Source organism: Mugil cephalus, chromosome 1 (genome assembly GCF_022458985.1).
Source record: "Mugil cephalus isolate CIBA_MC_2020 chromosome 1, CIBA_Mcephalus_1.1, whole genome shotgun sequence".
Lineage (NCBI taxonomy): Eukaryota > Metazoa > Chordata > Actinopteri > Mugiliformes > Mugilidae > Mugil > Mugil cephalus.
This window is the reverse complement of record NC_061770.1, coordinates 24507864-24530212: the sequence shown is the minus strand read 5'-3', so window position 1 is coordinate 24530212 and position 22349 is coordinate 24507864. Positions and strand designations below refer to the sequence as shown.

The following is a 22349-nucleotide window of genomic DNA, read 5'->3' as shown; positions in this document are numbered from 1 at the left end:
CGTTCCAGATGCTTCAAAGTTTCTCTAAAAACCTCCTTACTGCTCACTGACGGAGGAAAGCTGCTGCTAAGCTAACGTGCTGCACAGTCTGTGTCAACATTTAACGTTTTCCCCGTGTACAGTAACATAGGATAATGTGTGCGTGCTGAGATGGAGCGCTAACAGGAACACAAGCAAGAGAAGACCAACAAAGTCTGCAAACTCGGCTACGTAACCCGTACATGCACATGCACATGCACATGTGCGCTCAAACGCAGTTTGATGGTGTCAGCTGACTGATGTTGGGTGATGCTCACATGTCACGTCAGAACAAATTAGACTGTGGCTGCAAAGCACACTTCAGTGCAGTTAAAAGTTTTGTGTGTCTCTCTTTAAACTGCATGTGTGCAATAACCCCAAGCTGTGACTTCTCATTAAAACCCTCTGCTGAGGACAGACACACTTTCCTCTCAATGCCTGATTCTTGTCGGAGCCAAACTTGGCCACTTGTAACATTCTTTGAGACCAGACAGTGGTCATTCTTTCTTTCTCCCCCTCCACTCCTTTCATTCTTTTTCATCCTTGACTGAGACTGAAGGCTCTTTGGAGGCTTTTTTCTTTTTTTTCTTTTTTTTTCTGAACTGTGCCCGTCCACTCAAACGAGCCCATTGTCTGGAAGCATCTGAAAACATGCAGACTCAGAGGGGAGCAGCTCTGAAGAACCGGGCCGCGCTCGTGAAACGTGTCGTGTCAGCTCTTCGCCGAGAGGTTCCTGCAGCGAGGGTCCCGTCCCTTCCCCGACGGGGAGCGCGGTCAAAAAACTTGTTTCCCGTCGCCACGGCAACGCAGTTTAAGACCCAGTTTGGGAACTTTCTCTGTTTTTCGCTGCGAGCGCTCTGCGTCAGAGGGAGGCATTCTGGGAGCAATTACGGAGCGGGTACGTGGGCCGCGAAGGGGAAAAGGAGGAGACGCAGTGGCTAAGAATGTCTGTGAGTGTGTGAAGGACAGAAAGCTCAGAGAGAGTCACGTACACAGCAGTGTTCTCGTGCATGAGAATATCATTAAAAAAATGAAGAAACAAGCCGTCAAATAGCGGGCTAGCCCTGTTTTGAAACGGTTATTACTCACACCTTCAGCAGCCCATAAAGTAATGACCTCCACCCTGTAGCGCTTCGCTAGAAGTGATACACTCTGATACACCCTCTCTGCACAATCCTCTGAAACTGTGACATGTAGGAGTTGCAGATCAGACGAGGGAAACATCATGTATCCATCTCTGGAGGAGTTCCCCCTATACGGCAACATAAATTAACCTTTCACTCCTCTGTGTGTCTTACGTCTTTATCAGTCTTCCTCTGCTGACACACACCCTCATCCTTTACATTTAAATCATCGCACTCCACCCAGCATCAGTCTCTCTCTTAACTTTTAAAATATAAGCTGTTTTTATTTATTATATATTTTTTAAATGCTTGCTACATCGAGTTGGCGTGTGAGCACAGCTTAGTGTACCGTGAAAATATAATCACCGTGGGAAACCGACAAATGAAGCTGATGTCGAAACCTTTTTTAAAGGAGTATTTTGGTGCGTTTTCACAAGCGGCTCGTTGACTTTGAGAGGAGTGAGGCCTCTGTTATTAATGTGCGCTGATCTAGACCCAGTGACCTTAGATTAGCTTTGAATGAGCAATCATTTCTACCTTCAGGCAGGGCAGGTCAACCCGCTGGTCACCCCTGCTTCCCGCCTTTGTGCAGAGCTCATTTCTTGTTGGGTGTTGCAATACATCTGATGGACAGATATGACACCCGTCTCATCGTCATGTGTGAATTCCGTTGTTGATGACAGTAAAACTAGTGAAGCATCAGTCCACACCCGGCGTTAATCAACCTGTGCATGAGATCTAAAGTGTGATGTAATCCCTCTGGCTTCGGTTTGACTGTGATTTGCAAAGAGAACGAATGTTTTTGTTGGATATGACAGCACAAAGGATGACCACACAGATAACAGAACAAATATGAATAAATAATCCTAAGGACGTGCAAGTGGACGGGCAAGCCAGGCAATTGCCTAGAGCCCCGAGCTGGAAGGGGGCCCCGATAAGACAGCTGATATCGGTCCATATCAATGACAGTGATGGAACTGGCTTAGATGCTGCAACGACAACACGTTGGAAGTTTCCCTAATGGGGCCCCCTACTTGCTTCGGTTGCCGGGCCAAATGAAGTGAACGTACCTCTCAGGACACGCAAACAGAAAAAAAACTAAAAGTAGTTATTGCCACATGCCACTTTCTCCAACCAAGCATCAGAAAAGTTTGTTGTTCGATGCACAACAACAGCTAATGCCAATTAGACAGTGGATATCTTAACGCTTTTAAAAGGCCAAGCCAAGGCTCACAAGCAGCAGATTTAAAAGAAAAGTGCACTAGGATAGCAGTTTTGTAAGCAAATGTGTAAATAAGAACAATGTTATTGTTATGTTTGTTATTTAAATATGGGGGGGCTCCAAGGTGTCTGTTGCCCTGGGGCCCACACAGTGTCTTGAAACAGCCCTGTGCACTAATACCACCCTGTATGATCGAGCTCGACCAGATGGGCTGGATGGAGACCTGCCCACACAGGGTCCCTACACCCCCACCCCTCATAAATAAGTGGTTCCACCACAAACCCCTGGACCTGGAAAAGTATGGATAGTTTCCAGCTAAATTTAGCTTTCCACGTTTAACCACCCAGCGCTTAACTTCTTAGTCCCTCCAGAGCCAGTTAAACGCATGCAGCATGAAACACCTTGGACTGATCTTGGGTACAGATACCCAATCATACATCAGGGCTGTCCGGTTTTAAATATCCACCAACTTTCATTGTGGAAGAATCTTTCCTACTAGAGAGGACGGCAGGCGACTACAGGAGCTCGACCACAGACTTCAGGCAGCTACTTACCAGAGTGTTTATTCACATGAAACCACTGGGTCCAGAAAGTTGCTGCTGTGCAGTAAACACAGAAAACACAAGCGTACGCCGTGCCCACTGCCACCGAAAGAGTTTAAATTCAATTTTATTCATTTAACGGCAGTAAAAATAGTTTCTGGATGCTTTGCAGAACTGAGAGCCTCACACGTGGGGCGAAACTCCAACAGGTTTGACCTAAAAGCCTGATTATTTATCAAAATCCTTATCATCGCTATTTATCAGCCTTGCTGTTCCTCCAAGTCTAAAGCCCCATTCACACAGGACTAGTTTTACCTACGGACATGTAGTCATTTGAAATAACTGTGATATTTTTAAGGGTTTTATTTGTTTGTCTGCAGAATAATGAAGGCTGTGCTATAAGTCAAAGTTTGGACAGATGTGAGGGTGCAAAGTCAAGATGACATTAGCGCATACACAAAAAAAAAGGTTTTAAACCCTCAGATGTGGTGCATTAACGTGTTCATCGCATCAGTAGAAGTGGAGCTGATTCAAATAGTTCATACGTTCTCTCTCTCAGGATCAAGACAGTCTCTTCACGTCATGTTTGATTTTTAAAAATCTAATCATGTTGATGTGCAGATCGATATTAAAATATCGATACTTGCAATACTTCAGTTAGTAGAAAGAAACTAGACTATTGAGTTGTGGCAACACAACAAACCTTGTGACACACAAACTCAGGTTAAACCACAACATAGAATATGAGACATTTATGATGAGGAGGACAGAAGAGGAGAGAACAGGGTCACAACTAAGATGCAAGGTTTCATTTTATAGTAGTTCTTAATAGTTAAACAATTTCTTTCTTCAATTTCTTCATTTTCATATGTCATTTGCTTTTTCTGTTGTTGTATTAGCTCGGCTATATAGCAAATGAGGCCACACCCTCAATATACTTGTACAGAGTTTAAAATAAATAATCCCTGGTATCAAAAATCACTAGTGTAAAGGTGTAAAATAAATGATCTAGATCTAGTTCCCAGGTAAAACTAAAGCCTATGAACTGACGATCACCCGTCGCCACAGGAGGTGGCATCCACACACACCAAACGGAGGCAAATCACGTTGGGGCCTTTATCCTTATCTACACGATGATTCATTTTATCACCCAGCGTGTTATGTAGGTGTAACATTGGAGGTGAGATTAGCTGTAAAAAATACGTCCTGCTAGAAAAGGCTGAACACAATGAAGGAGCTGGAAGATTCTTCTGGAAGCTAACAAGACGTCAATGGGGGAAGGGGGGGCACTGAATGTGTAAAAACCACATTTTCTCCATCTTGGCTCCATCGTGGCCTCGCTCCAGCCAGACCCCTTGACCCCTGACCTCACTTTCCTCTCCAGTAAACCGAAAGGGCCCGAGGCACCGAGAGAGACGACGCCCCGATTTAACTTCTGGCACCCAGCTGTCAGACGTCACTCACAGTTTATTTTATTCGTCCGTCTGTTTTCATTCGCACCCTCGTCAAACGTACGTCAAAACCGCCCCCCGGCTTCTTCTCGACCACCTGCAGCCCTCATCCACGCAGACCTGAACAGGTGCCTTCCCGGACTCCAGCGGCACACATTAATCAGACATTTCCAAGCTTTTGTGTCAGATCAGTGATTCACCGCTGTCAGCAGCCGGCCAGCTACTGCACCTAGCAGGAATGTTCCACACACACCTGTAAATTGTCCGCACACAAGTGTTTCCCAGCTGTGTCCCACTTAGTCACTAACTAAGCTATAATGGCATCGCGAAATAAAAGAGATGGCGCTGCATACTGTGCAGAAGGAATGCGTGAGTAAGTTTTGACCGAAAGTGGGAGTGGGAGTTCCTCTCTAATCACCCGTGACGGTTCGTCCTCCTTCTGAATGAGGCAACGAGCGACAAACAGCCCGAGGCCTCTGCCGACGTCTGGCCCCGAGGTCAGGAGTTAGACGATCCCCTGAAAAAGGCTCCTCTGTGGACGTCCTCTGCTCCTGCCAGGCCTGCTCAAGATTTAGTGCTTTCTGTGGGTGTTTCCAGCCTCCGAGGTCAGAACAGAGGAAGGATGGTCCGACCGAACAACGGCTCTACAGTTCTCTCCCTTCACCGCCCCGGCCGAGCCAAGCTACTGATTTTAGTTAATTTTTTACCCCCGTGAGGAAGAGTTTAAACTCGCTATGAAATGGCCCTGAGCTCTTTAACTCAGACTTAACAACAAACACGACCCTTGTAACCAAACAGCGCACAGTCCAAACCGACAAGTGATGTCACTTAGAGTGTATTTTGGCCGTGTCAGCACAGATGACACATATAGCTCCACAAATATGACCCTGTTTCGCTCCTGCGTCGTAAAAGTGAGAGTACAATCCGCTGCGGTTTGCCATACGGCAGGTGTGACTGCCTCGTGATTTCACAAACTTTATGCCAGGCAATTGAATTATGATGTGAGGCGAGTTCAATAAACTTGGACTTTGTTGTTCCCTCATAGATCTTCTTTACATGAACTATATCTAATTAATTTATTACTACACAGGATGAGCTGTTACAATCCCTTGTGCCAATATCCAAGACAAAGTGCATTTAGAAGCTGAGTCCAACTGAAAAACCAACCAGCAGGTTAGCAGCCAGTTAACACTAGCAACCAACAAGAAGACACCAGCTAACTAGCCTAGCCTACATGTCAACCAACACTTTTCCCTTCTGCAAAACACATTTAGAAACTCAGTCCAACTGAATAAAGACAAAAAGTCAGCCAGCAAGGCTAGCCGTTAGCAGCTACCACTAGCATGGAGACACCAGCTAACTAGCCTAGCCAACAGCCGGCAGTATGCGGCACGGTCATTCTGATGCTTTGTCTTCTAAGATAAACTGTCGTTGTTGGCGTTTAAGACTCGTTGTTTTCCAATACAATCTGTTTTTTTCACAGATTTGAACTGATTTTTATATTGATTAGCTCCTCATAAACCTAGAAGGGGTTATTTTTATTATAAGGAAAGGTCTGTATCCTTACATCGATCGTAGTTTACAGCTGTTAACAGCAGTGAAAATGAATATAATCTGTTGAACATTCGCGATAACGTGCACAACTCTGATAAAACTTGAAGCCGTCTACACAGAACAAGCTATGAGCTGTCCCTGGAAGGAGCAGAGATTAGCTGGGAGGGGATTCGTTAACGGTGGATGATGACTATCTGGGCGGTGATGGACGGAAATTCCTGAAACCAGCCCAAAACCTTTGAGGTGAGCCATGGGTGGGGGTTTGCTGCCTGCAAAAACTTGGGGCAAAAGATAAAAAGGAAAGTCCAAACATATAACATTTACTTTGAGAGGGTATTTTTCCTTTCTTATCTTAAAATCCTTACAGAAACATGAATGTGAGTGGAAAGTGGAAAGCCGATAAGAGTCGTTAAAAGGAAATGAAGGTGATGTGATGTTGCAACCATTTGAATCTAATGGTAAAATTTCACAAGTAGATGTCAAAATCTTCCCATCTGAACTGTACGTCAACCTTGTCATAACATGCCCATGTTGATGTTTTCCTGGAATGGCGTTAATCACAGCTAACATTTAAGCCCTGGCTTGATAACCGTGATACCGGCGAAAAACATAATCCTGGTTACACACCAGGGTGAAACCAAACACCGACAGAGTCGGCAGATACAGGAAAGCTTTTTGGCATCTAGATAAAGCTCCATTTCTTGTCACCTCAATTTATTAACTGGAAATTTCAATGTAATTCCATATTGGGCAATCTCATTAATGAGCGATCAGCTACCAGCTAGCAACCAACAAGGAGACACCAGCTAACTAGCCTAGCCAACAGCAGTAAGCAGTGTTCGGCACATCATTGGGGTAAAAGTCATTCTGATATTTTGGCTTCTTCACACGCCCACGCTGGTGCACCTGGGGTTGTTTTTATTCTACAGAAAGATCTGTATCTTTATGTCGATCATAGTTTACAGAGCAAAAGAGAAAGTGGAGTGAAAATGAAGATGTTCAAGATAACTTACAATGCATATTCTTTCTCCTCCCGCCTCCAGTCTCAGTGCTAACATAAGCTAAGCTAACCATGTCCTGGCTCCAGCTATGTACACTGTGCTGCCTCCAAAGGCCTTGAAATTGGGTCGTGCTTGCCGTGTTCAAATGAAGTGTCTATATGAAGGCCCCTGCGCGTGGCATTCGCAAACCTCGTATGTGGTGTCTGCTGACTTTTTCAGAAATAGCGGGAGTAGCTAAGTTAATACTGGCTGTGATTATTTAGCCATGCGGTATTTTTCATAATTGCATAACATATCTTTGGATAACATATTTTTCCTACCACCGCCCACAGACATGCTTGTTAGGTTCATTGGTGATTCTAAATTGGCCGTAGGTGTGGGGTTTGTGCTAGCCCTGCGATAGACTGGAGATCCAGTCCAGGGTGTACTCCGCCTCTGGTCCAATGACAGCCGGGTTAGGCTCCAGTGACCCTCCAGAGGATAAGTGGTAACAGAAAGTCAATCACTTAATGGGCGAAGCCATTAGCCTCTGCGGCCTCCAGACACCAACAGATACCTAGCAACAGTGTTCTCATGACAATAATAATAGTGTATTTGTTTAGTATTGCACTTTTTCAATTTAGATCCTCAAAGCAAGTGGGTCTTGCCCAATTGAACCGCCAAACTTTCGGTTATTGGACAAGTGCTCTACCTCCTGAGCTACTGCCACCTTCTACTTCCATTTTTAGTTTGCCAATTCCATTTTTTAATTTTGTGTATACTATTTTCATTTTTTTTGTTCACAATATTTCCAAGACTTATTCAAATTCAGTTTTGTGTGCACAACCTCTATTTTAGATTAGACTAAGCTGTATTGCATATAGTACAGGTAGACACGCAACAAAATGCAGTTTGGCATCCAACCAAAAGTGCGAATAGCAAAAAGTGAACCAATCAGGGCCCGAGGCAACAGACACGTTAAAGGCCCCCCCATACCCTCCTACTTACTAATTTTTTATCTTCCATCATTGCCTATACTAATATACTAATATATATATATATATATATATATATATATATATATAAATATATATATATATATATATACATATGTTGTGTACCTGACTTCCAATCAAAGATACACAAGTTCCATTTGAAAGCACCACAGCACACAGACATGAGAGTAGTGTTTTATCCCACTGTTCCCATAACTCGTTTTTGTCATGTCACGCTGGTTTTTACCGACAAGGCCTCGAGGCTAAAGCTAATCTCCATCATTTATCGTACACAATGTGCGGCACTTGAAACTTGAAACTTGATCTGCTCCACAGCCGCTATCATCTCTTTGTTTTCCCCGCAGGGTGTGGTGTTCATGAGGACCAGACAAAACACAGGAGTCATCTCTGCCTCTGTTTGACCAACCAGGACCCCGAGTCGGCTCCACTCATAGGGGATGTTTGATGAAAAACCACTGATATCAATCTTTTTATCCAAGACACATCTATTTTAACTGACTCATGAACAGTTCACGAACATAACAAGAACTTTCCAAATGCACTCGGTTGCACTTTGCATCATCATCATCATCATCATCATCATCGTCGTTGTGGTATATGACCTTATTGCTGCGCTTAGCAGGAATCCTCTTTGTTTGTGTGCTCAGTGACGGCACATGAGTTGTTTTGATTTCATCTAGATCCCTTTATACTTTAATATCCTGCTGCAAGTTCCTTCCTGAAAAACAAACGCAAAAATGTGGAGCAATGACGAGGCCGGGCTTCGAAAACCGCTACGCACAAATTCTGTTCGGGAACAAGTTGATGCTGACGCCTCAGACTGTGGGTGGTTCGACCGATTTCCACGCGAAGACTGATGAACCGCTCTTGCCTAATTGCTTGCACAAAACCTAATTTGAGGCTTTAATTACAGACAGGTGTTTTAGAAAAACATGTGTCCGCGCAGTTTCTAAACTTCAAACAACCGATGAAAGAACACATACAACTGTGGAGAGAAGAAAAGGTTTTCAGTCTGTGTGGGGAGCCAGCACCAGGTGGAGGAATGAGTGTGGAATGTGCTTGTATAAAAAAAAAAAAAACCTGCAGGGGTGCCACCGGAATCTGTTTATTGGTGTAGAAAAGCCATTGTTCCCACAGGTCTGTGGAATGGTTCTTTTGTTTGACCATATCCTTTATGGGAGGGGGACAATCGGACACACATCCGGCAACGTAGGACAGATAACAACATACTGTACATATGGCACATAACATCTGGGGCTATCAAAGGCATGAAAACCTCTTATCTGATTCTTTTCTTATTCATTTGTTTGTTAAAGGCATATTAAGCAGAACTGTGTTTGCAGCGCATTAAAACCAAAAATACTTTTCCTTATTCACGAAGTTCTATTTCAGATATGCCGATGTAGTGGAAACCAGCGGATACTTCTACAACTATTTTTTTCCGTGCCTTGTGAGTGCACTCATGACGAGAAAACCAGACGACAGAAACCCCCCCCCCCCCTCCGGTGACGCAGTCATCTGGCCTGGGATGACACGCGGGTGAGGCATCCCGCTCCTCCAGGTGTGACATTTGTTGAAGGGACCCCTCCCGCGGCGACTAAGGACAGTGGCGAAATCCAAACCAGAACTCATTGATGTGTAATAGCACAGTGCAGGGGTGGGGAGCAACTCTTATTGTTGATTGTGTAATTAATAGCGAGGCGTTATTGTCAGACTCCGGGGCTGATATTATTCAGCCCAAGTGTAGGTGTAATATTGCACAAGAACACATAAATAAAATAGTTTGCTCAGTTGGTGGAAGTGAGAACCTGAAATAGTGTGACTCACACGTCCAAATAAAGTACGCTATGATGAAATGGATTACTAGAACCTCCACACACGCATGACTAGTTTTATTTTTTTATTAATTCTACTAAATCTCCAGGTTATTCAATTCCAGTAAATTCCCTGGACTCAGGCAGGAGGATTGTAAAGGACAAAGGCATGCTCTGAGCAGCCCTGCGGTTTGGTCGGTGGAAAAAAAGAGGGCGGCGACAGGGGGAGTGGCTGGGGGCGGACCCGAGGGCCCACAAGGTTTATAAAGTTTAACAGCTTCCCTCTCCTCCTGCCTTGTGTCTGTGAGCTCTAATTTCTGCCTGCCCAGCCGGTGCCTCTGCTCTCTCTCTCACGGTCTCCTTCACCGAGTCTCACACTCTGCAGACAAAATGAAAACTTCCAGGCAAACTACATACTCCGTGCGCTCCTCCACCAGCAGCAGACCCCCTGCCATGTCAATCACCCGCACCTCCGCTCCCGTCTACAGGGCCTCCAGCATTCACGGTGGGGCCGGCGGGTCCCGCATCAGCGTCTCCTCCTCCACCGTCCGCGGCGGCCTGGGATCCGGCATGGGGCTGGGATCCGGCCTGGGGATGGGTCTGGGTCTGGGCTCTGGCGCCGGGGGCTTCTCCAGCAGCATCCAGGTGAGCGGCAGCGGCAACACCGCCAACATCATGGGCAACGAGAAGTTTGCCATGCAGAACCTGAACGACCGCCTGGCCAACTACCTGGAGACGGTGAGGAACCTGGAGCAGGCCAACCACAAGCTGGAGGTTAAGATCAAGGAGGCCCTGGAGAAGAGCGGCCCCGACTTCAGAGACTACAGCAAGTACCAGGTCATCCTGGACGACCTGAGGAAGAAGGTGAGGAGTTGGGATGGGGGAGGACGGCATGTGTTGATTCATCAAAAAAAAAAAAGCATGTGGTGGGGAAGTTTAATGGAGGGAGGGGTGAAGCCAGGCTGAGATGTTGTGAGATGATAAAAGTATTGAGAAGATGTGAAGTACACGTGATTTAATCAGACTGAAAAGTGTGACCTAAATGTAACCCCGTCAGGGTAAGAGAGGGGGTTCCTGCTGCTCTTCAGCACTGCTACTCAAGGGGCTGAGGGGAGGGGGGGGCGCTGGACCGGAAACAGTATGGAGGAGGAATGTCAGGAGGCGGCATGGGTCACAGAGACAGGAAAACAAAGACAAACAAAAATTAGGAGCGTCCAGGGACTCCGCAGACCGTAACAGGTCCCTTCATCATGATCTTAACTACCTTTTTCCTGTTTGTTTGGAGCTATTAGTCAGACAATGAGAACAAATGTCACATATAGTCATTATGGAAACTTACACCAGAAGCCGCCAGGGAAAAGGAGGAAACCATGTCAACGTGGAAGAAGTTCCAAATTTAAAACCTGCACTTTGCTTTTCTGGAAATGAAGCCAAGACTCATTTACAAATGCAACATTTCTGCCTAAGTGTGTGTGTGTGTGTGTGTGTGTGTGTGTGTGTGTGTGTGTGTGTGGGGTAGGAGTTCATCATTGGGCAGCTTATTTTCACTGTGCGAGACACATTTTTTTAATCGTAGGAGGGGAACAGATAGAAACATCAAGGTCAGCGAGCTCCAGAACTGACAAAATGTGACGCAAAACATGGCCCGAAAGAGAGTCGTATTTCCCACGGCCCTGTCATAACACAAAAACAAATTTGAAATTCTGTTCAGTTTATTCTGCTAACAGCCCAGGGTCAAAGAGACACATTTTATCTTTCCGTGTGAAGCAGAAAATCTTCCAAGTGGTACCCTCCGTCCCAACCCCCTCTTGAGAAAACACAGACAGAAACCTAAGAGTAATCCAGTAACGTCGGCAAAGTCAACCACCCATGCAAACACACGCATCACATGACCGTGCACACACGCACACAATCCACCAGCACAGCCACCATCACCACTGTCCTCATGCAAATCACCTGCTGACAGGATAGATCCTGTTCCTAAGCAGCAACAGGACGGCAGCTGCCTGGCAGCCTCTCATTGGCTCATGGACTTTGTCACCTGGATTACTCCCCTACCATCCACCCAAGCCCTTATCTGCAGCACCCTGACTGCAAAAGCAAATATTGCACCCATCTGGCACAGTCCTATACCTATACTTGGCATTATTTCTCTTCTTTGAAGCAGGCACCTCAAAAGATAATTAGTTTCTGGTGTCTAAAAACTACATTACATGATGCAAAACAGGAACTCACCTTGCTTTCTTGAGTTAAATGTCTCTGTTTCTTAGCTGAGCTTCGCTTGTAGAAAAGAAACGGAACAAAACAGCCTAGCTCAAGCTAAAAGTAAGAGTCTGTCACACGGCCACGTAAAAGTCAGTAGTTAAAAGTGGCAACATCATTTTCATTTTCATTCCAATAAACATCCGCTGAGTCACTGTTTATTCCCACAGTAAATGTTATCAGAATGGTGATTAAGTATACGAGACACAGATGAAACGGTAACACGGTCATTTACAGTGCTATGATACTGGGTGTCTGTGACACCAAACACAGTGGGCGGAGCTAAGGTTCAGGTGACTGGCGACATCAAACAAACAATGTAGTTCTGATCCCTAAAAAGAGAAGTGCATAAAAACACCTGCACTTGCCACTTATTACCACAGGGGGCTAAAAAGAGAAACAAAACGGAGATCTTTTGTGAAGTTTTGCCGTCACGGTGCTAGGTGCAGTTTATTTTTTTACTTTCAATAAACAGCTGGCGAGTTTTTTGCACGGCTCAGCTAAACTTGGCGACTCTGCAGAACATTGCACAAAATGTAAAATTTCAAAAGCTTGAAAGTTTGAAAACTAGTTGTGGATGTCCTGCCCACGTCAACCCATCGAATGCATTGTGTGAAAAAACAAAAGAAACGTCTCTGACATCAGCACAAAATGTTTAAGATCCCGATCCAAGCTAAGGTTCAGGTGACTGGCCTCAAACGACCTCAAACAAGCGATGTTACATAAAAATACACCTGTAATTACCACTTAATACCACAGGGGGCAACAAAGAGAAACAAAAGCTTTCAAAAGACTAAACTTTGCCGAACATTGCTCAAAATGTTCATTTACTGTCTTGGGTGGCTTACTCTGTGACATTAATTTCAAATAACCTGTCTTTAGCGTGAATATTAGCAAAGGTGTTAGTTGTCTGTGCTGCCCCCCATTCCAATTTTAGAGTTCAAACAACTAAATTTTATTTTTCTCGAACCCGTTCTAGGTGTTCGATGCCACCACCGACAACGCCCGCCTGGTCCTCAACATCGACAACGCTCGCCTGGCGGCCGATGACTTCAGAGTGAAGTAAGACCCGCCTGCTGAGCCGCTGAGGCTGTAAAACACTAATCCAGACAGCTGTGGGACCCACCCTGTTTCCACTGCTGAATGGGCTGCAGGATGAATACATAGTGTCAGGATCTGAAGAGACATTTGTCATTTGTCTTGTAGTTGTAAATCATCACCTTTACATCATAACTAATGATGAGGCCTGTGGTAAATGAAATGTCACTGCTAACACGAGTGCGGAATTTTAAATGCTGACCAAACAAAAAGTGACTGTACATTTAAACTTAGGGGAGACGTTTTAAAACAAGTTCTGATGAGTACATTTCCAGTTAGCTGAATCTCTGTGAACCAGGCTTCGAACATGTCCTCACAATCATGCCCCCCTGTGCTGTTTAGATACGAGTCCGAGCTGGCCATCCGTCAGTCCGTGGAGGCAGACATCGTCGGCCTGAGGAAACTCATCGACGACACCAACATGAGCCGCATGAACCTGGAGAGCGAGATCGAATCCCTGAAGGAGGAGCTCATCCACCTCAAGAAGAACCACGAAAATGTGAGTTTGAAAACTGAAAGCTTGTTTGAAAAACCATTAAGGTTCGTCTAAAATTCAATATGTATGCACCAGCCAAATGCTTCTGACATCAGCAGAAAATGTTGTGTTGATTTAAGATCACCTGCCACAGCATTAGCACCAGGTTCTTCTTCACTTTCATGTCGGCTTTCAACAAACTCTAATAAATTCTAAATTTGAAACACCTCATTTGAGCAAACATCCACGCCTTTAGAAGACTTGATAAATATTTGCCCACAGGCTCATCCCGATAATCCCGTTCATCATCGCTGTGTGTGCTTACGCTTTGCGCCACGACTGCAGCCGGCACATCCTGAATAGGCTGTTGGGCGTTCTCAAACAGAAAACCGACAAACAAACAAAAAAAAAAGAAAACAGGCCATGAGAAATCGTCAGTGGGAGGAGAAAGACGGAGGGGTTTGCTAAGAAATCTGAAATATCCACATGTGAATTCTGTGGGAAGCCTCGTCGTAAAAAATGTCTCCCATCCATATTTGGCAAGAGAGTAAGCACCAAAGAATTCAAATGACTATGATTTGAGTGCATTAAGCCAAAACACAACCATTTGTTTACTGAGGAAAATATTAAATTAAGTGTTAAGGGACACAAACACACTCCTCTGTGTATTTTCCCCGACCACAGTGTGTAATTATGGTTGGAAGACGCTAGGAGTCAGAGCTGGGTCACAATTCTAAGATTCTATACATTCGAAAAACGAGTGAAAGGTTATTTAAGTTTTCCCCTTTTCACACTGTTAGGTCAAATAAGAACATCAAGATTTTGTATTTATGGCCACTAATGTCCAAAAACCCCAAAGAAAGGCAACTGGACTTGTAAAGTTTGTTGATGTTTTATCCAAGTAGCTTCTTCAGTTCTACAAATATCAGAAACTTGGACCCTGTCCCCTTTCTCCAATGAATGGTGCTCTAACTACCCATGAGACCCAAGGACTTTTCCAATTTGACATAGATGGCTTCCTTTTGTCCTCCTTTACCTGTCTTCTCTGGATAATATGTGGACATTGTTGTCTCCAAAGGAGTGTCCACTGAAGTTCCTCTGATTCCTCTTTTGGTTCATTGCTTCTTTAGGAGGTCATGGAGCTTCGCAACCAGATCGCCCAGTCCGGAGTCCACGTGGACGTCGACGCTCCAAAGGGCCAGGACCTGGCTCAGATCATGGCAGAAATCAGAGCCAAGTATGAAAAGATGGCACAGAAGAACCAGGAAGAACTCAAAGCGTGGCACGAAACTCAGGTATGTGATTCATGAGACGCTACGAACAAGGAAGTCCTTCTCCAGAATCAAGTATTAAATGACAAGATTTACATTGCTTTTCATTTGAATCCCCATTGCAGATAACAGAAGTGCAGACCCAGGTGATGCAGAACACAGAGGCCCTGAAGGGCGCCCAGACAGAGGTGAACGACCTACGCCGACAGGTTCAGACTCTGGAGATCGACCTGGAGTCACAGAGGAGCCTGGTGAGAATCACTCAGTCAGCGCACAATTCATTTCCCTCCACCCACGCTTATCTGAACTCCCTGCCCTGCTCAGCACTCTCCCTTCAAGTCATTCACATGCACTTTGTTGACACAAGCTTTACACTCCAGTAACTTGTCGCTATGGGCCTGTCACGGCTGCACTGGCCGGACTGTGAATATTTAACCCGTTACTCTCCCACCCACCGCCTGCTTGCAGAAAGCCTCTCTGGAGGGCACACTGAGGGACACGGAGATGCGCTACAACATGGAGATCGAGTCTCTCAACAGCGTCCTCCTGGGTCTGGAGGCGGAGCTCACACAGCTGCGTAACAACATCCAGGTGCAGACACAGGACTACGAGTCCCTGCTCAACACCAAGATGAAGCTGGAGGCCGAGATCGCCACGTACAGACGCCTGCTGGACGGTGAAGACTTCAGGTGAGCGATCATCTAAAAGCAAGGCAACACTTGATGAAGATGAAGATGCAGATGCGAAGCTCGTCGTTTAGAGATCTTTAGGAGTTAATGTGATCTTCGTGTTTTTCCCTTCAGTCTCAAGGACGCACTGGAGGACCAGAAAACAGTGAAGACCAAAGTGATGACCGTCACACAGACGCTGGTGGACGGCAAGGTGGTTTCCTCCAGCACAGAGACCAAGAACCTTTGAACGCCAGAAGAAGCCAAACACTCAACGACCACTGTCTCTCACTCGTAACAACCAGCATCCATTGGCCAAAATGTTACTTCCTCCTCAGTCATAGCGCACTAACCATCAGGCCCTCAGCTCTCTCTCTGCTGTTAGTTTGACTTCCCGAGCACACAGCTCCTCGGCTAGGCCGATAAACAAACTGGAACAGAGGAAAACCTAATCATCTGTTATTTATTTCATCATGGTTTATTTATGTGTTTCTGTGTCGACGTGAAGGTGTTTACAAAAAGTTAAGAATTAGACGAGATTTTATAATTTTTGGGGGGGGGGAGTTTGTTTGTGGTGCCAAACATTTCAAAGAAGTGAAAGAGTCCATTCAATTGCAAATAAAACAAAGCGTTATATTTCATCGTCCTTGGTTTTCTTCCTCGTCCGTTTGACTTCGCCTGCCGTGCTGTGACGTTCTGACATTTCAATAAAGGCCGTTTGATAAATTGTATCTGAGCCCTGTGTCTTGTTTGAGTGTATTATTATAAACTGATAAAAGACAAAAGGGACCAACAATGAAAGCAGGAGGTGACGGTGATTACTGTTGTTACTGCCAAACACAACGAATGAACTCTGCTCTCTGTGAAATATGGTGTAATAAGGGTTACGTTATTCACTGTAATGCTTAAACTTTGTTAGCTCTTAATTTTACTGGGAGTGTCCTACTACAATCCCTACAGAGTTAAAGACGAGACCAAGAGTAGCTCTCAGTGAAAAAATGTGGACATACGCAACAAATATTTCATTCATTCATTCATTTCCTGTAACTGTTTGTCCTCTGGGAGACACCATGGACAGGGGACTCCATCTCAGGGCTTATGCAGCAATTAGAGACCAACAAATTGATGTCAGATTATTCAGCATCTGACTTTCCAAAGTTGTAAATTCCTTCTTTGTAGTAATATATTCCAAGAAGTGTTTTGGTTTCTGACAGGCCTTATCAATTACTCCAGTTAACCATCTCAGACTGTGTTTCTCCCTGGAACTGGAGCGACACGTCCCTCGCTTTCACTTTTGCTTTGGTCCAAAGCAGTTCGTGTAATTCTTTATTTTACTGTCAACAAGTTTCAAGAAAACACCGAAACCAGTTTGTCCACTCGAACACCCCTGCTGTAGACTCGCGGTTCCAGCCCTGTCCTGTCTACTTGAGGGAATAGATTTTAAAAAGTGGCTTTGTTTAAACAACTTGCAAAATCATTTCCTGAATGAGGTGTAGGGTTCGGCAAACATGACTCAAACAGGGGAAAAAAATCACGTGTTTGTTAAGGGTCTTGGTTCATTCATTCATTCATTCGTTATCTGTGATTGCTTGTCCTTTGGGGGGGTCACGGACTGGACTGGACCAAAGACCTTTTAAATCAACAATTGTTCTTACTTTACTGCTCACTTCATTCTGCCATATATGACTTTATATGTAGAGGTGTGGAGAAACACTTACATAACAAACGTCGATCCGATAAGAATTGTAAACCATTGAAAATACTGTGACTCAACAAAACCAATATTTATTAAATTAAATACTTTAAAATGCAATGATATAGTACATATTAGATTGTTCAAGGTACAAAACTATTCAACTTCCCTGTTGCATTCAGAACATGTTTTCGCCTGGAGCAACCCCAACCCTAACCCTAACCTTAGGGGAACTAAGACGTTTAAAATTATAAAGGTTAGGACTGATTTTTGAAGTATGTGCATCACAGTTAAAGGAGTTAAATTGTGAAACAGCCTCATCCAGGTAGAACTTTGTCCACATTAGGTGTATTGACTGCCATCTTTTTTTTCTTTTCTTTTTTTGCTATGTTGGTGATTATTTACAGTATTTGTGAATTTTTGTTTGTTTTTGTTTTGGTGAAAGATGAAAACACGTAGGCATCATATAAGCCAGGGGCCAAGGACCCCAAACTGATGGAGAGATTAAGTAGGGACCCCCTACCTACTAAACTAAAACATGTTGGATTCATGTTAATGTGTATTTAAATAAATTTACATTTGTGGGGGAAATTAAAAATAAATAAATTAATAAATAAATATATATATGTCAACCAAATCAATCAACCAAAGATTTTGCAGTACCTCCACAGACCCCCCTGTTGAAGACCTATGATAGACGCTATGGCTTCTTTCTTCTTTCTTGGTTCCATTTAGCTGTATATTTTTTGTAATGTGTGTGTGTGGAAATGGATGGTGTGGTGTAAATAGATTATCTATCTATTTATCTATCCTAAGCTGTTACTGGGTGAGCGGTATGTTACTACTTGGATAGGCCACTAGTTTGTCAGAGAGCAAACACAAAGAGACAAACCTATTAACCAAACAAGTATGTCTCTTGCTATGACTCATTAGTGCTAACCACTACAGACAAAAACACATTTAGTGCACTGGCGGCCATTTATAGCACCAGGATAATATGCTGTTCACTAAACTACTCGTGACTCATGCTCATGCTCATGCTCATGATGATAATACTGTACGTCACCCCAGTCTCATTATTGTGTTTTATTTACTTGGATTTCATGTTTGTTGTCCATTCAACTGTTGACCATATCAAGTAACCATGGATACACCTTGTCTACTACTCTATCAACTTTTAAAAGGTCAGCACACCTTTTTAAAGTTTTTCATGAGTGGGATGGGTGGCAGTGGGTGTTGGTGGGACAAAGTCTAAAGAGGAAGGATAAAGGTAAAGCTGTAATATAGATAGGAGAGGAGTGTCAGGAGGGAATATTACCTTTTGGTGGCCTATATAAAACCCCACAGCCTACCTTCGTCCGCCACTCTCAGTCTTGCTCTCGAGTCTCTTCCTGTGATTGATCGCCACACTTCTCTCAGCCATGGACACCCAATACAGAAGGCAGACCTCTTTGGGTCACAACTCACATACGGGAATCATACCCTACAGCCACAGCGTCAGCGGTGGGGCAGGCGGCCGCGGGACCAGGATCTCCTTTAGCACGCGGGTCGGCAGCGGCGGCGGCGGCAGCTATGGCGGCCAGCTGGTGTCTTCTTCTTCTTCTAGTTCCATGAACATCGGCAACGAGAAGGTGGCCATGCAGAACCTGAACGACCGTCTGGCCAACTACCTGGAGACGGTGCGGAACCTGGAGAAGGCCAACAGCGACCTGGAGATCAAGATCAAGGAGGCCCTCGGGAAGAGGGGTCCACTGGAGGGGAGGGACTTCGGCAAGTACGATGTCATCATCACAGAGCTGAGAGGCAGGGTGAGTCAAAGAATTAATCACAATGCTAGAACCTTAAAAAGTGGTGCATGAAGAAACTTCTAGTGTAAAATCTACTTTCTATCCTTAAAATAGTACTGAAAGTGATTGCAGCGTTTTATTATCTTACCTCCCAATCATCTCTCTAATTGACTGATTTCACAACATTTATGGCCTCTTATCGCTATGCACATGTCAAGTCATGAGATTTAGCACTTAGGAGATAACTCTCCACTGAAATGAATGTAGACGAGCACATTCTTGCAGGTCAAAGATCACAGAAAAACTATTTTGTGTCTTTCAGATTTTTGAAATGACCAAGGAAAACTCCCACCTCGCCATCGCTGTCGACAACGCTCGTCTGGCTTCGGACGACTTCAGAGTCAAGTGAGTTCCGTGTTCAATGAAGCCCACTCTCCGCCCTAGCATGAGCATATCTGATGTAAGTTGTGCGCTGTTAGGATGGAGTACGAGATGTCCATGCGGCAGACTGTGGAGGCTGACGTCTCCAGACTGAGGAAGCTCCTGGACGACACAAACGTCATTCGTCTGCACCTGGAGGGCGACATCGAATCTCTGAAGGAAGAGTTGATCAACCTGAAGAAGAACCATGACACAGTGAGGGGCATTAGTTTGAACTTATTTGCGTAAACTATGAGATAATTTGGTCTAATGCAAATGAGCTTATACCATAACCATAACACAGAACAACACAATACAATCACAATCATCCTGGCAATCTGTTCCTTAACCTCTTTTTACACAGGATAACCCTCGTAACCTTGCTCAGGAAATTACTCCCTGACTATTTCCTCCTTCAACAGGATGTTGCTGAACTGCGTGCCCAGATCCACCATGCTGGTGTTCAAGTGGACGTCGATGCTCCTAAAGGACAGGACCTGGCCAGGATCATGGAGGAAATGAGGGCCAAGTATGAGAAGATAGCACTGAAGAACCAGGAGGAGCTCAAAGCATGGCATGAAGCTCAGGTAAAGCAGAATCCAGCGGGGAAACTGTCCACGTGTGACACAGTGACCGAACTTTAAGAACTAATTTGATTTATTTTTGTATTTGATCTTATTTGATCTGTATTTTGATCTCCAGATCACAGAGGTGCAGGTCCAGGTCTCTGAAAGCAGCACAGCTCTGAAGGAGGCCACGACTACAGTGTCAGAAACTAGGAGGAAGTATCAGGCAATGGAGATTGAACTGCAGTCTATGCATAGTATGGTAAGAACCTTTGTGACAAGTTACATCATTTAGGAAAGATCTAGGATTGAGGTCTAAGCTTTAGCTCTCAGTGAAGTATTCCAGTGTGTCTGCAGTTTATTAATGACACTTTATATTAGATTAGATGCTGGAGTGCAAAGCAGACAGGATGTGGTGTTTCAGGTATAATCATGAGTTAGTTTTCTCCACATGATTTTATGCTAACCTTGGCTAGGCTAGGCTAAAGCAGTAAAAATGTATATTTATCATACAGACATGACATGACTTCTCATCTAGCACTCGGCAAGATGAAAATAAAAACATCCCTCTTTTATTGAAATCCATTTTTTTCCACGACTTAACAGAGAGCATCTCTGGAGGCCACCCTGCGTGACGTCGAGGCGCGCTACAACATGGAGGTGGAGAAGTACAACGCGATCATCATGAAGCTGCAGGATGAGCTGCAAAAGATCCGCGAAGACATCCAGAACAACGGGAGAGAGTACGATCAACTGCTCAACATCAAAGTGAAGCTGGAGGCTGAGATCAACGAGTACAGGAGGCTGCTGGAAGGAGACCTGAGGTGAGAGGAGGAACTGGAGCGCAGGGGTGAACCCATGTAGACGCGACGGTTGTATTTTCGCTTTGCAAACAGTCAACGCTGAACATTGTGAGCGTTGTTCGTACCAAGGGAACTTTTGCAAATTTGATTTAAATTAGCTTCATGCAAACATGGACCAACACTGATATGGAAAGTAAAAGTGACTCATCTGCACTTCCATCGCCAGGGTTTACATTTCAACTGCTAAATATTAGCTTCCAGAAACCAGATCTGATAATAAATAGGCACAATGATGCAAACAAAGCCTCTGTTTCCAGTATATAAAGCGCAACTCAATGTGATTTTACTCTTTTGCTTTCTTCTTTCCAGACTGGAGGATGCAGTCGATCCAAAGAAGGTCGAGACCAAAGTTGTGACGGTCACTCAGACAATAGTGGACGGCAAAGTGGTGTCAGAGAACAAGGCTGTCAAGTCAAACCTTGCTTAAACCCCCTGTCCCCCCCAAAAAAAGAGGAAAAATAAATGAACCAAAAAATACCATGCATCTCGTTTTACTTTTGGTTTCTGTTAAGGGACAAACAATCAACAATATGCATTCACATTTCTATATGAGGTGAAACCCTTTTGGGAAATACGACGTAATTGAGGAGACTCCCATGCTTTCAAATTAAGATGCACCCAGCTGTTGGCTTAGCATAAAGACTTTAAAAGGGGAAAATATTACAACAGATTATGTCTTTTAGCACCTTTAGACAAGCTGTCCATGCTTGTCTTGATGCTAAGCTAAGCTAGCCATCTGCTTTTACAGTCGGAGAGCAGCTGCATATTCTTATCGTGCAACTGATGTATCACAGGCAGAGAAAAACTGGAAAACGGCCTTAACTTTCACCTTGGATCCACATGTAAGACAACTACACTCACATGTGCACTCGCACTGACGCACGTCTGGCCTCCTGCCATCATCTTCCCGTCTGCAGCAAGTGGGGGGAATTCTTTCAGCTTTCAGAGAATTGACCTGCAGTTCATTAGCCTCGTCCCGTGGTAGGCAGAAGCCCTCTATTCCCATGCCCCAGCCCTGTTCTGTTTATTTACACTCACATTAGTCATAAAAATGCAATCTGATTGATACCAGCTAATCTCTTTTGGCCTAACATAACAGCAAAGGCCTCACGTCTCATTGTCTTCCTAGTATTTTTAGAATTTTGGGGACGGTTTTCATAACAGTCACGGTTTTGGAAACACAGGATGGCAGAATTCTAGTGACGGCTCCATTTATCTTCTTATCAGATTTTTTATTCATGGCTGCTTTCCCAACGAGAGTTTCCCAATTCCAGCCACTTTTCCACTGCCCTGCAGCTGTTGTTGCTTTAGTAATCCCTCGTACCAGCCTCGCCAGCCGACTGAGGCTGATGAGAGTGGTCGAAAATCTGTCTTCCGTGACACACCGAGGCTTAAGTTGGAGGGCTTCGTCGTCCCCTGCAGCCAAGCGCTTCATGCTTTGGCCTCACTGAAAGGAGATGAGCGGACAGAACAGAGAAAAAAAATAAAAATTCAAAGAAAACAGGAGAAAGGTTGGATGGTGGCG

General features: G+C 44.6%; 2 protein-coding genes across 2 annotated transcripts; both read left to right on the top strand.

Annotated features, from left to right (window-relative positions):
- Positions 1-10002: 10002 nt before the first annotated feature.
- Positions 10003-16224, top strand: krt18a.1 (keratin 18a, tandem duplicate 1). The gene is made up of 7 exons (XM_047594931.1): positions 10003-10585; positions 12963-13045; positions 13424-13580; positions 14687-14851; positions 14953-15078; positions 15296-15516; positions 15631-16224. The coding sequence occupies exons 1-7, from the start codon at positions 10112-10114 to the stop codon at positions 15743-15745; spliced, it is 1341 nt and encodes a 446-aa protein (XP_047450887.1). The 5' UTR covers positions 10003-10111; the 3' UTR covers positions 15746-16224.
- A 2320-nt stretch (positions 16225-18544) lies between these two features.
- On the top strand, positions 18545-21266 carry LOC124997589 (keratin, type I cytoskeletal 18-like). The gene is made up of 7 exons (XM_047571399.1): positions 18545-18996; positions 19298-19380; positions 19455-19611; positions 19818-19982; positions 20098-20223; positions 20568-20785; positions 21134-21266. The coding sequence occupies exons 1-7, from the start codon at positions 18610-18612 to the stop codon at positions 21249-21251; spliced, it is 1254 nt and encodes a 417-aa protein (XP_047427355.1). The 5' UTR covers positions 18545-18609; the 3' UTR covers positions 21252-21266.
- Positions 21267-22349: the final 1083 nt, after the last annotated feature.

Coding starts and splice junctions, on each gene's coding strand:
- krt18a.1 (XM_047594931.1), top strand. CDS start 10,112: ATGAAAACTTCCAGGCAAACTACATACTCCGTGCGCTCCTCCACCAGC. Junction 13,581..14,686: donor TCAAGAAGAACCACGAAAAT/GTGAGTTTGAAA, acceptor TTGCTTCTTTAG/GAGGTCATGGAGCTTCGCAA. Junction 14,852..14,952: donor AAGCGTGGCACGAAACTCAG/GTATGTGATTCA, acceptor TCCCCATTGCAG/ATAACAGAAGTGCAGACCCA.
- LOC124997589 (XM_047571399.1), top strand. CDS start 18,610: ATGGACACCCAATACAGAAGGCAGACCTCTTTGGGTCACAACTCACAT. Junction 19,381..19,454: donor TCGGACGACTTCAGAGTCAA/GTGAGTTCCGTG, acceptor GTGCGCTGTTAG/GATGGAGTACGAGATGTCCA. Junction 19,983..20,097: donor AAGCATGGCATGAAGCTCAG/GTAAAGCAGAAT, acceptor TTTGATCTCCAG/ATCACAGAGGTGCAGGTCCA.